At 47.6% G+C, this 12,911-nt stretch overlaps 1 protein-coding gene across 1 annotated transcript; it reads left to right on the top strand.

Annotated features, from left to right (window-relative positions):
• The first annotated feature begins 8,498 nt into the window (after positions 1-8,498).
• Positions 8,499-9,878, top strand: LOC120969281 (uncharacterized). Its single transcript, XM_040396421.2, has 2 exons — positions 8,499-8,806; positions 9,484-9,878. Exons 1-2 carry the CDS (start codon positions 8,510-8,512, stop codon positions 9,592-9,594), a joined length of 408 nt encoding a protein of 135 aa, XP_040252355.1. The 5' UTR covers positions 8,499-8,509; the 3' UTR covers positions 9,595-9,878.
• Positions 9,879-12,911: the final 3,033 nt, after the last annotated feature.

The following is a 12,911-nucleotide window of genomic DNA, read 5'->3' as shown; positions in this document are numbered from 1 at the left end:
GTCAAGGAATGGACCCAAGCCTGAGACTGAGTGCTTTTATTGCAAGGGAAGTGGTCACTGGAAGCGGAACTGCCCCAAATACTTAGCGGACAAGAAGGCCGGCAACACCAAAGGTATATGTGATATACATGTAATTGATGTGTACCTTACCAGTACTCGTAGTAGCTCCTGGGTATTTGATATCGGTGCGGTTGCTCATATTTGTAACTCAAAACAGGAACTGCGGAATAAACGGAGACTGGCAAAGGACGAGGTGACGATGCGCGTCGGGAATGGTTCCAAGGTCGATGTGATCGCCGTCGGCACGCTACCTCTGCATTTACCTACGGGATTAGTTTTAAACCTCAATAATTGTTATTTAGTGCCAGCTTTGAGCATGAACATTGTATCTGGATCTCGTTTAATTCGAGATGGCTACTCATTTAAATCCGAGAATAATGGTTGTTCTATTTATATGAGAGATATGTTTTATGGTCATGCCCCGTTGGTCAATGGTTTATTCTTGATGAATCTCGAACGTGATGTTACACATATTCATAGTGTGAATACCAAAAGATGTAAAGTTGATAACGATAGTCCCACATACTTGTGGCACTACCGCCTTGGTCACATTGGTGTCAAGCGCATGAAGAAGCTCCATGCAGATGGACTTTTGGAGTCTCTTGATTACGAATCATTTGACACGTGCGAACCATGCCTCATGGGTAAGATGACCAAGACTCCGTTCTCCGGAACAATGGAGCGAGCAACCAACTTATTGGAAATTATACATACCGATGTGTGCGGTCCAATGAGTGTTGAGGCTCGCGGAGGATATCATTATGTTCTCACTCTCACTGATGACTTAAGTAGATATGGGTATGTGTACCTAATGAAACACAAGTCTGAAACCTTTGAAAAGTTCAAGGAATTTCAGAGTGAGGTTGAGAATCAACGTGACAGGAAAATAAAATTCTTACGATCAGATCGTGGTGGAGAATATTTAAGTCACGAATTTGGTGCGCACTTAAGGAAATGTGGAATCGTTTCACAACTCACGCCGCCTGGAACACCTCAGCGAAACGGTGTGTCCGAACGTCGTAATCGCACTCTATTGGATATGGTGCGATCTATGATGTCTCTTACCGATTTACCGCTCTCATTTTGGGGCTATGCTTTAGAGACTGCCGCCTTCACTTTAAATAGGGCTCCGTCGAAATCCGTTGAGACGACACCATATGAATTATGGTTTGGGAAGAAACCTAAGCTGTCGTTTCTAAAAGTTTGGGGATGCGATGCTTATGTCAAGAAACTTCAACCTGAAAAGCTCGAACCCAAGTCGGAAAAATGCGTCTTCATAGGATACCCTAAGGAAACTATTGGGTATACCTTTTACCTCAGATCCGAAGGCAAGATCCTTGTTGCCAAGAACGGGTCCTTTCTGGAGAAAGAGTTTCTCTCGAAAGAATTAAGTGGGAGGAAAGTGGAACTTGATGAGGTGACAGTCACCCCTTCCGAACCGGAAAGTAGCGCAGCGCGGGAAGATGTTCCTGTGGTGCCTACACCGACTAGCGAGGAAGTTAATGATGATGATCATGAAGCTTCGGATCAAGTTACTGCTGAACTTCGTAGGTCCACAAGGACACGTTCCGCACCAGAGTGGTACGGCAACCCTGTCCTGGAAATCATGTTGTTAGACAACTGTGAACCTTCGAACTATGAAGAAGCGATGGCGGGCCCGGATTCCGACAAATGGTTGGAAGCCATGAAATCCGAGATAGGATCCATGTATGAAAACGAAGTATGGACTTTGACTGACTTGCCCGATGATCGGCGAGCCATAGAAAATAAATGGATCTTTAAGAAGAAGACAGACGCGGATGGTAATGTGACCATCTATAAGGCTCGACTTGTCGCTAAGGGTTATCGACAAGTTCAAGGGGTTGACTACGATGAGACTTTCTCACCCGTAGCGAAGCTGAAGTCCGTCCGAATCATGTTAGCAATTGCCGCATACTATGATTATGAGATATGGCAGATGGACGTCAAAATGGCATTCCTTAACGGCTTCCTTAAGGAGGAATTGTATATGATGCAGCCGAAAGGTTTTGTCGATCCTAAGAATGCTAACAAAGTATGCAAGCTCCAGCGCTCAATCTATGGGCTGGTGCAAGCATCTCGGAGTTGGAACATTCGCTTTGATGAGATGATCAAAGCGTTTGGGTTTACGCGGACTTATGGAGAAGCCTGTGTTTACAAGAAAGCGAGTGGGAGCTCTGTAGCATTTCTCTTATTGTATGTGGATGACATACTATTGATGGGAAATGATATAGAATTCTTGGAAAGTATAAAGGCCTATTTGAATAAGTGTTTTTCAATGAAGGACCTTGGAGAAGCTGCTTATATATTAGGCATCAAGATCTATAGAGATAGATCAAGACGCCTCATTGGTCTTTCACAGAGTACGTACCTTGACAAGATATTGAAGAAGTTCAATATGGATCAGTCCAAGAAGGGGTTCTTGCCTGTATTGCAAGGTGTGCAATTGAGCACGGCTCAATGCCCGACCACGGCAGAAGATAGAGAAAAGATGAGTGTCATCCCCTATGCCTCGGCCATAGGGTCTATTATGTATGCCATGCTGTGTACCAGACCTGATGTAAACCTTGCCGTAAGTTTGGTAGGAAGGTACCAAAGTAATCCCGGCATGGAACACTGGACAGCGGTCAAGAATATCCTGAAGTACCTGAAGAGGACTAAGGATATGTTTCTTGTTTATGGAGGTGACGAAGAGCTCGTCGTAAAGGGTTACGTCGACGCTAGCTTCGACACAGATCTGGATGACTCGAAGTCACAAACCGGATACGTGTATATTTTGAATGGAGGAGCAGTAAGCTGGTGCAGTTGCAAGCAAAGCGTCGTGGCGGGATCTACATGTGAAGCGGAGTACATGGCAGCCTCGGAGGCAGCACAGGAAGCAGTCTGGATGAAGGAGTTCATTACCGACCTAGGGGTGATTCCCAATGCGTCGGGCGCGATGACTCTCTTCTGTGACAACACTGGAGCTATTGCCCTTGCGAAGGAGCCCAGGTTTCACAGGAAGACCAGGCATATCAAGCGTCGCTTCAACTCCATTCGTGAAAGTGTTCAAAATGGAGACATAGATATTTGTAAAGTACATACGGACCTGAATGTAGCAGATCCGTTGACTAAACCTCTCCCTAGAGCAAAACATGATCAACACCAGGACGCAATGGGTGTTCGATTCATCACAATGTAACTAGATTATTGACTCTAGTGCAAGTGGGAGACTGTTGGAAATATGCCCTAGAGGCAATAATAAATGGTTATTATTATATTTCTTTGTTCATGGTAATTGTCTATTGTTCATGCTATAATTGTGTTATCCGGAAATCGTAATGCATGTGTGAATACATAGACCACAACGTGTCCCTAGTAAGCCTCTAGTTGACTAGCTCGTTGATCAACAGATAGTCATGGTTTCCTGACTATGGACATTGGATGTCATTGATAACGGGATCACATCATTAGGAGAATGATGTGATGGACAAGACCCAATCCTAAGCATAGCTCAAAGATCGTGTAGTTCGTTTGCTAGAGCTTTTTCAATGTCAAGTATCTTCTCCTTAGACCATGAGATCGTGCAACTCCCGGATACCGTAAGAGTACTTTGGGTGTGCCAAACGTCACAACGTAACTGGGTGACTATAAAGGTACACTACGGGTATCTCCGAAAGTGTCTGTTGGGTTGGCACGGATCGAGACTGGGATTTGTCACTCCGTATGACGGAGAGGTATCTCTGGGCCCACTCGGTAATGCATCATCATAATGAGCTCAATGTGACTAAGGAGTTAGTCACGGGATCATGCATTGCGGTACGAGTAAAGAGACTTGCCGGTAACGAGATTGAACAAGGTATTGGGATACCGACGATCGAATCTCGGCCAAGTAACATACCGATTGACAAAGGGAATTGTATACGGGATTGATTGAATCCTCGACATCGTGGTTCATCCGATGAGATCATCGTGGAACATGTGGGAGCCAACATGGGTATCCAGATCCCGCTGTTGGTTATTGACCGGATAGGCGTCTCGGTCATGTCTGCATGTCTCCCGAACCCGTAGGGTCTACACACTTAAGGTTCGGTGACGCTAGGGTTGTAGAGATATGAGTATGCGGAAACCCGAAAGTTGTTTGGAGTCCCGGATGAGATCCCGGACGTCACGAGGAGTTCCGGAATGGTCCGGAGGTGAAGAATTATATATAGGAAGTCCAGTTTTGGCCACCGGGAAAGTTTCGGGGGTTATCGGTATTGTACCGGGACCACCGGAAGGGTCCCCGGGGGTCCACCGGGTGGGGCCACCTATCCCGGAGGGCCCCATGGGCTGAAGTGGGAAGGGAACCAGCCCTTAGTGGGCTGGGGCGCCCCCCATGGGCCTCCCCCTGCGCCTAGGGTTGGAAACCCTAGGGTGGGGGGGGGGGGGGGCGCCCCACTTGTCTTGGGGGGAAGCCACCCCCCTTTCCCCTTGGCCGCCGCCCCCCCCCCCCCCCATGTAGATGGGTTCTAGGCCGGAGCCCCCCCCTCCCTGGGGGCCTATATAAAGGGGGGAGGGAGGGCGGCAGCATAACAGCCCTTGGCGCCTCCCTCCTCCCCTGCAACACCTCTCCCTCCCGCAGAAGCTTGGCGAAGCCATGCCGAGATCCCGCTACATCCACCACCACGCTGTCGTGCTGCTGGATCTCCATCAACCTCTCCTTCCCCCTTGCTGGATCAAGGAGGAGGAGACATCGCTGCTCCGTACGTGTGTTGAACGCGGAGGTGCCGTCCGTCGGCACTCGGTCATCGGTGATTTGGATCACGGCGAGTACGACTCCATCAACCTCGTTCATTGGAACGCTTCCGCTCGCGATCTACAAGGGTATGTAGATGCACTCCTTTCCCCTCGTTGCTAGTATACTCCATAGATGGATCTTGGTGATGCGTACAAAATTTTAAAATTCTGCTACGAACCCCAACAGCGAGAAGACCCGCCGCCGCCGACGACGGCAGGGCTTCGCCCGACCGCGTCCTGTGGCGGCGGCGGGGGAGGAGGGAGTTCTCGGAGGGGACTTGGGGCGGCGGCTAGGTTCCTCCCCGCTTGTGTATTATCTGTAATTTTTCCATCGTGGAAATTTACTAGTGATGCAGGGTTGATCATCACATCGACGCCTACGTGCTGATCCGAGGGGGCATTATTTTTGTTTGTGTAATTTCGTACACAGGTGAAAATTATCTTGAAGGTAGCAAGGAGGAACAAGGGGGCGAACTGTTGATCAAGTATCGTCGTGAAAGATCGGGCCATCTACACGCGCGAATTAACATCTCGCTAGTTTATGCCTCATCAGATTAGATGTATGCATCATGTAGACATAGTTTTAAAAACTGCACCAAACCGGCAGTCCGACCGAAAAAATTGAAAACAGGCGTCTTGAAAAGTCGTTTAAGAAATCGAAAAAATAATAGGGCATCAACGAGAAATCAAAGACCTGACCTGCTTGAGGTAAGGCATGCTAAAGGCCCAGTAATCAACTAGGCTAGTAATACTTTCGAAAACACTAACGCCCACACGTGTGGGCGGCTGGCAACTCGCCCACACGCATGGATCCTCGTCCAACCAATTCTGCACGAATCTTGATGCGTTCTAGCAGTTTTTGTGTGCCACGTAGGACTAAGCTGGTGTGTGGGCATTCATCCGGTCGCCCACACGTCCTTTTTCACCACACAGGGGGCTGGTGTGTGGGCGTTTAGCAATTCGCCCACACATCAATTTTCACGCAGGCAGAGGGTGCTGATGTGTGGACGTTTATCACTTCGCCCACACGCCCGTCTCCTCGCCCACACCCAAAGCTGGCAGTTGCCATGTGTTTCTGCAGGGTACATGGCAACTGCCCTAGCTTTACTTGTAAGCAGATGACAACTCTCTTTTACCCAAGTTGCCATGTGTTTTTGCATGGTACATGGCAACTGTCCTAGTGTGCACGTACGCATATGGCAACTCTTTCTCTTTACATGGCAACTGCCCTAGCGTGCTTGTGAGCACATGGCAACTCTCTCTTTTACCCGAACATGTCTTTTTGCCATGCCTTTTTGTAGTGCTACATGGCAACTGCCTAGTGTTAGTGGGTGGCAACTCCTAAAGTTTTGAAATCATGGCAACTGCAGTAGACCAGACCATACATGGCAACTGCAGTTGAGCAACCATGGGAACTGTAGTTGTCCAACATGGCAACCGAAGTTCAGCGACATGGCAACTACAGTTAAACGAACCTGGACCATGGCAACTGCGGGACGCGCGGTGACTGTCACGCGGGGCGTGCGGGACCACGAGGTATGAGGCCTGACGTACGGGGCGTGTGGGCGTTATCTATTTCGCCCACACGCACGCGTCTGAGAGGGATCGGGAGGGGAAAAAAGAGGTGTGTGAGCATTACTTGTTTTGCCCACACGTAGGTGTGTGGGCTGTTCCTCTTATACACCACACAAAATGTGTGGGCAGACCCCCTAACGCCCACACGTGTGGCACTTATCGGTGTCCAATACTTTTGATTTATTAATGGTTTTGATCCAATTTCATCTGTATTCATTTGATGTGAGGTCAAAAATTGAAAATACACATTAAACATTTTTGTTCTTTTTTTGGCAAATGGACCGATGAACTGGAGGTTCGATCAGAACAATCTCATCCGACGACGGCCTCACCAGTTTGGTTTTTCAAACTATGACTATCGTGGCAAAATGGACACATTTGACCTCGAGACGAAAGTATCTCACAAACTGAACTGTTGGTGAAAATACAGTGGCAAAATGGACTGACCAGCCCCAGTTTGCTCTCTGTACTGGCTGGGGCTTGCTCCTGACATAGGGGCGCTGCAGTACACTGTGTAACGCCTGAATGTTAGGCGTTTCACTAATTAATTATAGTGCCCGCCGTCACGAAGCTGTCATGTGGTTGACGGTGACCACGTGGCAGTTAGTTCGCCGAGTCTTGCATGTAAGCCGAGTGTTTTCCATGAAATAAACGGTGTGTTTTTTGGGCGGGAGTCGGCTTATACTTGGATAAGCCGAGTGCCCTATGTAAGCTGAGTGTAGTTTTGTTGATATTTGGCTTACACTTGCATAAGCCGAGTACATAATAATGTACACTCGGCTTATAGACGGCAACATGTTATTTTACACTGGGCGTGTACATGGATACATTTGCATATGCTTATTGTGATTGTTTCTGCATGCTTGAGTCTACTTAGATGACCACAAACTATGTATTTAAATTGTAGCACTAAACTCCAGGCGACCAAGTTCTTGTTTATTCGATGAAGCAGCGCATGCCGCTTTGACTCCTCGTGCCATCATCAAGGAAGCACTTGTGCAGCTGTGCGCCCACTCGATTGGTCATCATGGAAGTTGCAAGGTGCGACCATTGGTGCATGCAGGTCGCATCTAATGCTCCTACTCGATTGGCCAGCATGAACGGTGCCAAGATGCGACCATTGGTGCATGGCAGGTCGCATCTACCAATGCTCCTAGATCCCCTCAATCTCCCGTGCCGCTAGCTCCATATAACTCTCCTCCGCCTCCGACGCTCCGAGCACCTACACCTCGCCATCGCCATTCTGCGCCATTGAGAATTTGAGATGGCAACCAACGGCCGTACCAGCCGCAAGCGCAAGCGCGATGCAGAGCCCACCTCCCTCATGTCTCTCGGCGACGACATGCTCGGCGAGATCCTCATCCGCCTCCCGTCGCTGCCCTCGCTCGCCAGCGCCGCCCTCGCCAGCCCTCGGCTGTGCAGCGTTGCCTCCTCCCCTGCCATCTCCGACCGCTTCCTTTCCCGGGCTCCCTTACTGGGCTACTTCGTGTCGGCCCCCCGCCCCCGCGGCGCCGTCCTCGCCTTCCACCGCGCGCTCCTCCGCCGCGACCGCCACCTCGCTGCCGTCGTCCGCCGCGGGGACTTCCATCTCACGGATTTCGAGGAGTACAAGTGGCGCATCATGGACTGCCGCCACGGCCTCCTACTCCTCAGCAGCGACCCTTACTTGGTCGTGTTCGACCCGATCTCCCACTCGCGACTGCGCATAACCCACAACCACAAGAGCATCACCAGCAACTCGTCCCAGTTCCACTGCTTCCTCCCGGCCTGCAGCGTCAGTCCGACCTCATTCCGCGTGCTCTCGCTGGAGAACCGGAGCGGCCGGGTGCTCGCACACGTCTACAGCTCCCGGACAGGCGAGTGGTGCTCCCACACGCGGGCGCCCGAAGGCATTACTGCACCGAGGAGTGACGACCACAGGTGGCCCGTGCACAGCGGTGGGAGCATCTATTGGAGGGGGTCTAGACTACTTCGGCTCACCTCCCTCCATGTTGGCTCCATGGGGTTCTGCCACGTCGCTCTCCCGAAGAACCTAGACTCCGATCCGTCCTTGTGCGTCGTCGGGGAAACGGAGGACGGCACAACCTGCCTCGTGGCCATGGTACACAGTCTCCTGCGGGTGTGGTTCCGGAAGGAGGACAAGTCCTGGGAGCAGCAGTGGGAGGTGGATGCTTCGAAATGGTATCCGCTTCTAAGCCATGTAAAGAAGGTTTGCGGTGTGACCGCCGGCGTCGTGCTGATCTCCATGGGCATCGAGAATGGCGCCCTCCACTATTGTGCCTTTCGCCTCATCAAGAACGCCCTCCAGCCTAAGTTGCAATTGGAGGCAGACTTCTTCACATCCAGTGGATGGGTGCGCCCCTATTTCATGGCATGGCCACGCCCCACCCTCAAGGTGCGCCAAAATTGTTTCTCCTCTCATTTTCTTGCTTCACTGCACTTTTATCTCTTGCAAAACATCTTTTTTTCTAGAAGTGGTACTGTTTATTAGAACATTTTGCTAACAATCACTTGTTCGTGGATTGGTCTGCTCTTTTTTATTTAGCCATACTCCATTTCTTAGTTGTTGATCCAGTGACTAATCTAAATTTCAGAAAAGTGGCTAGAACCCTTTCTTAACTAACCAAGCTAATGTTACCCGGCCGGGTCATTTCAAAATTGCCCAATCATATAAACTACTCATCACCGACTAGTACGGTCATTGGTGTTTTCCACTTCTCTTCACATGTTCTCTCCAAATTGGCTGACAAAACTTTACAAAATTCTCAAGTTGTTTTACAGCAGCCCATACCATAAGTGTGACCCGCGCAGCTTGGCTGACTGAGCTAGAGTGGCAACTTGGGCATCAACTCTGAGTCGTTGATTTGAAATCAGATGGCTCACAAGTGGCCAAGTCAGTGACACCATACACTTGAAGTTAGCGGATCCCCAACAAACTGCAACCACAGTCAAACACGAAATGGTTGCATGAAATGATATATTGGCAGTTTTGAATCGCGTGTTGGAGTCTCCTATTCAGTACCTCCATCTTACAACTTATTTGATTTTGTCTTTGATATTTGCCGTTTTCAGGCTGGTAGCTCCAACACGAAGAAAACAAGTCTGGAGGATCAAGAAGCTGGTGGCTCGAAGAAGAAAACAAGCCTGAAACATCAAGAAGCTGGCAGCTCCAAGAAGAATTAACAAGTCTAAAGCGCTAAGGATCTGAATGCTTATGCATTGGAATCTTCAGATAGTACTAGTTGTGTTTAGCGGGTGTACTTTTGGTTCTGGCCTCCTGGGTTTGCACTGCTAAGTTAGTTGATCCAATTTAGCCATCTACTAGCATGAATAAGAACTAGTTAAGTTCCACCCGCTTATGTTAATCCATATTATGGTTTCTAGTGGTAAAGTTATGTGAGCATTCTGAACAAAACTTGTGCCAAATTCTGTCTTACTTTTCCCAAGCTGAAGTGGTTTCATATTTTTGCGGTCTTCCATGCACGTACACTAGTAGAAAACAGGGCTTTGGTCACAGGGCAGTATTCACATTAGTCCCGGTTTAGTCACGAACCGAGACTAATGTCAGCATTTGTCCCGGTTCGTGCGGCTAAGGCATTAGTCCCGGTTCACCTGGGCCCTTTAGTCCCGGTTGGTGCTACGAACCAGGACTAAAGGGTGCGATGCCCATTAGTATCGGTTGGTGGCACCAACCGGTACTAATGGGCTTTGAGGCATTAGTACCGGTTCATGGCACGAACCGGTACTAAAGGTCCCATTTTCAAACCCTACCCCCGGACCGCCTTTTCAGTTTTACAAAAAACAAAAGAAAATGATGGAAATGTCAAAAAAATCAAATAAAATAAGTTTCCCATGTGATATGTGGTCTAGTTGTTGGGAAAATTTACAAATATGAATTTCGACTTTATTTGCAAAATCTCTCTAGAATTTGTAAACTGGGCATAACTTTTGCATACGAACTCGGATTAAAAAGTTTTTTATATGAAAAATCATCTACTCGAAAAGTTACATCCGAATTTAACTGGGGGTACCCCGTTAAACATTTTCAAAATCCTCAAAAACCTAACAGAAAAAAGTTACGGGGCTTTTAAGATCTAGAGTGGAAAAAAATCGAAAAATTTTCAAACTTACTAGTGGCACACCATTTGCTAGGTGCGCCACTAGTAACAGAAAAAAATATAGTTTCAATTTTTTTTTGGCAAAAATGTGGTCAAATCTGGTCAAACTGTGGTCAAACTAATTATTCTAGAATATTAGTGTTACTAAATAATTATTTCAGTTTTTTTGAATTTTGGTCAAATCTGGTCAAACTGTGGTCAAACAATGGTCAAACTAATTATTCTAGAATATTAGTGTTACTAAATAATTATTTCAGTTTTTTTGAATTTTGGTCAAATCTGGTCAAACTGTGGTCAAACAATGGTCAAACTAATTATTCTAGAATATTAGTGTTACTAAATAATTATTTCAGTTTTTTTGAATTTTTGGTCAAATCTGGTCAAACTGTGGTCAAACTAATTATTCAAGATATTAGTGTTACTAAATAATTATTGTTTTTTAAACAATGGTTTCAAACTCAAACAGTGAAATGTGTCACTTCATGCTCAAGCTAAATTCCTAAGGGTTAATAGGATTGACAACTTCCTATTGTCAGGAAAACAACAAGTGTAGACTTGGAAACGAGGGAGAACAGAACCCGGAAGTTAAGCGTGCTCAGGCTTGAGTAGTGAGAGGATGGGTGACTGTCCGGAAAGTTAGATGATTTGGAATGATGATGGGTGATTAGAGATTAGAGGATAAATTGAGCGGTGATGAGGGTGGTGATTAGAGATTAGAGGTTAAAATAATTCAGAAATTTGAAAATAAAAAAAAATTCAATTTTTTTAAGAAAAAGTTTCAAAAAAATCATAAAATTTCTTTAGTCCCGGTTGGTAACACCAAAAGCCCCTTTTTCTACTAGTGGTATGTGGCAAATTGGTCACGGACAACAAGATTCCATCGTGACATTCTAGTTCTGTAACGAAACTACTTGACGAACGATAGTCTTTGCACGATCCTTGCACGAGCGATGATCCAAAGGTGCAAATCCACGCATCAGATGTGATGAATGGCTCAACTGGCTCTATCGTCCATAAATCGTGCAAGGACCGTCCTTTGTGTAGCAATGCTCATTCTGTAATTCCATACTCCCTCCATTCAAAATTTCAAATATACAGTGCTTATAATACGTTTTTTGTGATGACAGCAGCTCTCAGTTCAGACGAGAAGACCTATCACGAACAGTAATGTATCTGACTCCTGCACTTAGGGCATCTCTAACCAATCCCTTAAAATAATTCAGAGGTTAAAATAATTCAGAAATTTGAAAATAAAAAAAAATTCAATTTTTTTTAAGAAGAAGTTTCAAAAAAATCATAAAATTTTCTTTAGTCCCGGTTGGTAACACCAAAAGCCCCTTTTTCTACTAGTGGTATGTGGCAAATTGGTCACGGACAACAAGATTCCATCGTGACATTCTAGTTCTGTAACGAAACTACTTGACGAACGATAGTCTTTGCACGATCCTTGCACGAGCGATGATCCAAAGGTGCAAATCCACGCATCAGATGTGATGAATGGCTCAACTGGCTCTATCGTCCATAAATCGTGCAAGGACCGTCCTTTGTGTAGCAATGCTCATTCTGTAATTCCATACTCCCTCCATTCAAAATTTCAAATATACAGTGCTTATAATACGTTTTTTGTGATGACAGCAGCTCTCAGTTCAGACGAGAAGACCTATCACGAACAGTAATGTATCTGACTCCTGCACTTAGGGCATCTCTAACCAATCCCTTAAAATTTAAAGAAGTAAACGTCCCAGTATCCTTTCGTGGGGTATTTCTATTCCTAAATTTTGGTCGTTTCTAGCGATCCCCTAAACTGTGCGGCGAGCAGCGATGATGCTGACCACGCCGGCAACACTGGGGAGCACGTCGGACACGAGTGAGCCGGTTGCCACACCGCCATGCTCCCAAATTGACAGACCCCTCTAAATAAACACACACAATTAATTCATGTTGGCAATAAGCCACGGCGACCGCATCGGGTGTGCGTGTGTGCGCGCGGTGGACGCATCGGATGCGTGGCGTGCGTGCGTGTGTGAGTGTCTGGCCAATGTGTGGCCATTGTCTGGCCATGTTCCGACAAGTCCATACTCTGGCCATAGTCTGACCTGTATCCGACCAGTGTACGGGGCAGGTCTGGGTTGCATGTGTGCGTGCGTAGGTAGAGCAGGGGGTGCGAATGCGCGTGTGTGCGCCCGAGGCACCAGACCAGGTCCAGGCCGTTGGCGAGCTGGACGGGGTGATTGGCACTGATCCGCTGCGGCCTCGGCGCGATCCCCGCGCGTGCGTGCGCGTCGTGGGAACGGCCAGAGCGGGCCGAATCAAGTGCGTGGACTGGGTGGGAGCGTGGGTCGTGCCCACTACTGGCCCTGGGTATAAGACCCATGTGGAGCT

The sequence above is a fragment of the Aegilops tauschii genome, chromosome 7, assembly GCF_002575655.3.
Source record: "Aegilops tauschii subsp. strangulata cultivar AL8/78 chromosome 7, Aet v6.0, whole genome shotgun sequence".
Taxonomy (NCBI): Eukaryota; Viridiplantae; Streptophyta; class Magnoliopsida; order Poales; family Poaceae; genus Aegilops; species Aegilops tauschii.
The sequence above is the reverse complement of the archived record's forward strand: the minus strand, read 5'-3'. Positions and strand labels throughout refer to the sequence as shown.